Source organism: Penaeus chinensis, chromosome 13, assembly GCF_019202785.1.
Source record: "Penaeus chinensis breed Huanghai No. 1 chromosome 13, ASM1920278v2, whole genome shotgun sequence".
NCBI classification, from domain to species: domain Eukaryota; kingdom Metazoa; phylum Arthropoda; class Malacostraca; order Decapoda; family Penaeidae; genus Penaeus; species Penaeus chinensis.
The window spans coordinates 4,423,622-4,426,708 of NC_061831.1; the positions used below are offsets into that span (position 1 = coordinate 4,423,622).

Consider the following 3,087-nt stretch of genomic DNA (forward strand, 5'->3'; position numbering starts at 1 on the left):
TAATTAGGTTATTTTCATTTTTCTGATGATTGTACTCCAAGGAATTACCTTGATATCATGAATCTCATATAAACGTGAGTTACATAAATACTTGATGTAATGTTCAAGTCCTTAGATATAATCAAGTTTATTATGATTCTTAAATAAAAAAAAATACTCTGAATAACAATTAGTATGGAGGGGGAAGCTTTTTTTTTTATAAGAATATAAAAACAAAAAAATATATAGGCAAACTCTTAGCCTGTATATTGCTTATATGGGTGACCTTCCATAAATATATAGTGTAATTCTATTTAGCTTGCCATTGTTATGGTACCTTATATACCGTAATTTAGTATATTATGCATATATTTTCTTAGAAATGTCACCCGTCATACTGTGTGGATGTTATGTAAAGAAGTAAATATAATTGCTTTCTTTATTTAATTGGATTTTGAATGCGAACTTTTGATCCCAGCTGTATCTGCTCGAAAGTTTGGTGGCAATTCAGTAGGGGGAGACAGCGTGATGGTCTGGCGCCGCGGCTGCTGCTGCTGCCTGCTGGTTGTACAGACGGAAGAACTCAGCCTTGGCGGCCGACACTTCGGGGGTGTTGCGGACCTGGCCGGGGATAGCTGGCGCATTGTGGTGCACAGCTACATTATGGCGCACAGCTGTCGCTCTGTCGTGCACTACTGGTGCATTATGATGCACAGCTGGCGCATTGTGGTGCACAGCTACATTATGGCGCACAGCTGTCGCTCTGTCGTGCACTACTGGTGCATTATGATGAACAGCTGGTGCATTAGGACGGATAGCTGGTGTATTATGGTGCACAACTGGCGCATTGTGGTGCACAGCTACATTATGGTGCACAGCTGTCGCTCTGTCGTGCACGGCTGGTGCATTATGATGAACAGCTGGTGCATTATGGTGCACAGCTGGCGCATTGTGGTGCACAGCTGCTACATTCTGGTGCACAGCAGGCGCACCGTGGTGCACGGCGTGGTGGGTGGCGGGAGCGCCGTAGCGGAGGGCGTTCACAGTCGCCAGCTGATCCTGGTAGGCCCTGAAGAAAGCGCCACGAGCGGCGGCCACTTCGTAGGTATCGGACACGGGAGTGATGGTTCCGTCGACGCCGGCGGGGACGGTGGATGCCAAGGGTCCGACGTACCGAGGCTGGACGTAGTTGTAGCCGTGGTTGTAGGCCTGCTGGAGGGAGGCGGAGCACACGCCCAGCACTGCCAACACAACCTGGGGATGGTAAGACACAGCAATTAGTAATTATGCTAATTAGCTAACAGCTCTTTCTTTCGGGTAAATAAAACGGTTAGTGAAGAACACTGCAGAGTCTGATACGTGTACTAAACAGAATCAACCACTAGAGAAATCGCACCAGAATACTCATGGTGCTCGAGCTTCAAAGTGTTCACCCAAACTGTGCCGACTGAGGTTCCTTGCTCAGTATTTGTAGCTGTTTGATTGTGGCGACGTCGGTGGGCGTGTCGCGTGATGCAGCGTCTGACCTCGAGTGCTCTCTCGCCTCATTATGCCTTGGAAAGAGCAAACGATTCTTCATACAGCTGATTAGTGTGGTAGACTTTCCTTTCTGTGATAACATGGAAAGTGAAATAGTCCACTTGGATTATAATGTCCGGTTGTGAAACATAATGATTAAGTCTTTTCAAGGCTATATAACTTTGTTTTTTTTCTCTGGCACTTTGGCAATGAAACACTAGTATTCATTATGTCAATTTAAACTCTAGCTCTGGGAAAGTTCATCTAAATATTTGAAGATATATTGTCAATAAAGATATAACCAGAGGAGAGAATACTATCTACACATAACACTCCTACTGTATATTACACCATTTTCCTTACTGTCCACAGTTCCAGGTCATCTCACTATAAGTAATGTCATTGCTTCTCTGTTACCCGTTAGTGAACCACAATGCCTTAGTAATCAAAGCTTTCGTTAATATATGTAATATTTTGCATTAACAACGTTTATTCGGAGGTTAAACGTGTTGTTTGATAAGTAGTGTTTTGGATAACAAGAGAAAATGCTTTAAAATTTCAACAAGAACATTAAGCTTGTTTTGATTATTTATTATTATTATTCTCATTCTTCTTATAGGTATTATTTCTTGATAATGTTTGTATCATATGGTATGGTATGGACATACGAAAATCTATTTCAATCTTCTAAAGAAAAAATATTTTCGCTATTCTTTTACAGGGATGATGTGCTGATAAGGATAATGATTATGATCTTAATAGTTATTATCATCATCATTATTGCTATTGCTATTATCATTACTGCCATTATCGTTATTAATGTTATTCCTATCATTATATTTTTTAGTGTTATTATTAATATTGTTATGATGATGATAACGATGACGGTGCTGGTGATAGGGATGATAATGATGATGATCATCACCATTAATTCTTTTTAATGGTTTCTATCTTGAGCCATACTTCGCATCTCTCTCATATTTATTGATTTCCTTTTCTACTCCTTTCGTTTCTTTTCGATATTCTTGATTGACTCTCCTTCATATTTCACTGCTGTCGATATTTTTTTTCTGTGTTACTTTCAACTTATTTTCTCGAGTTTCCTCTTCCTCTCTGTTCTGTGCGGTCCACAATCTCATTCATTGGTCTTCAATATGTTAACAAGATCATTTGTATGAAAGGGTATTTATGAATAATTTTCGGGTCTTATCAATACCTTTTATTTCATATCTGTTCCATTTAATTGTTTCCTTGAATTATAATGATTTAAATTAACATTGGTTTTTAATTTTATAATCTTTATCGCTATTCAGTTTTCAATTCAGAAATGGTCTTGTTTTTTTTTTTATTATTTGCTCAACATATCTTCCATCTTCTTATTTCATTCCAAAATATATCAATTTATGTACGTGGACCAATTATCAATATATTTATGCTTGTTAGTCCTTCCAGCAAATTACTTTGATAAAATTATATAAAAATTATTTTTGATGCTCATCACTGCACACTTGCTGTTTTTAAATTCAATCCCTGTAACTAAAATAGAAATCGTAACTCAACAGAAGACTAGTTACATGATTTTTTTTCTTC

General features: G+C 38.5%; 1 protein-coding gene across 1 annotated transcript; it reads right to left on the reverse strand.

Annotated features, from left to right (window-relative positions):
• Nucleotides 1–406: 406 nt before the first annotated feature.
• Nucleotides 407–1,408, reverse strand: LOC125031376 (splicing factor 3A subunit 2-like). The gene is made up of 2 exons (XM_047622086.1): nt 1,376–1,408; nt 407–1,233 (listed from the first exon to the last, which is right to left on the reverse strand). Exons 1-2 carry the CDS (start codon nt 1,385–1,387, stop codon nt 487–489), a joined length of 759 nt encoding a protein of 252 aa, XP_047478042.1. The 5' UTR covers nt 1,388–1,408; the 3' UTR covers nt 407–486.
• Between the last annotated feature and the right edge of the window lie 1,679 nt (nt 1,409–3,087).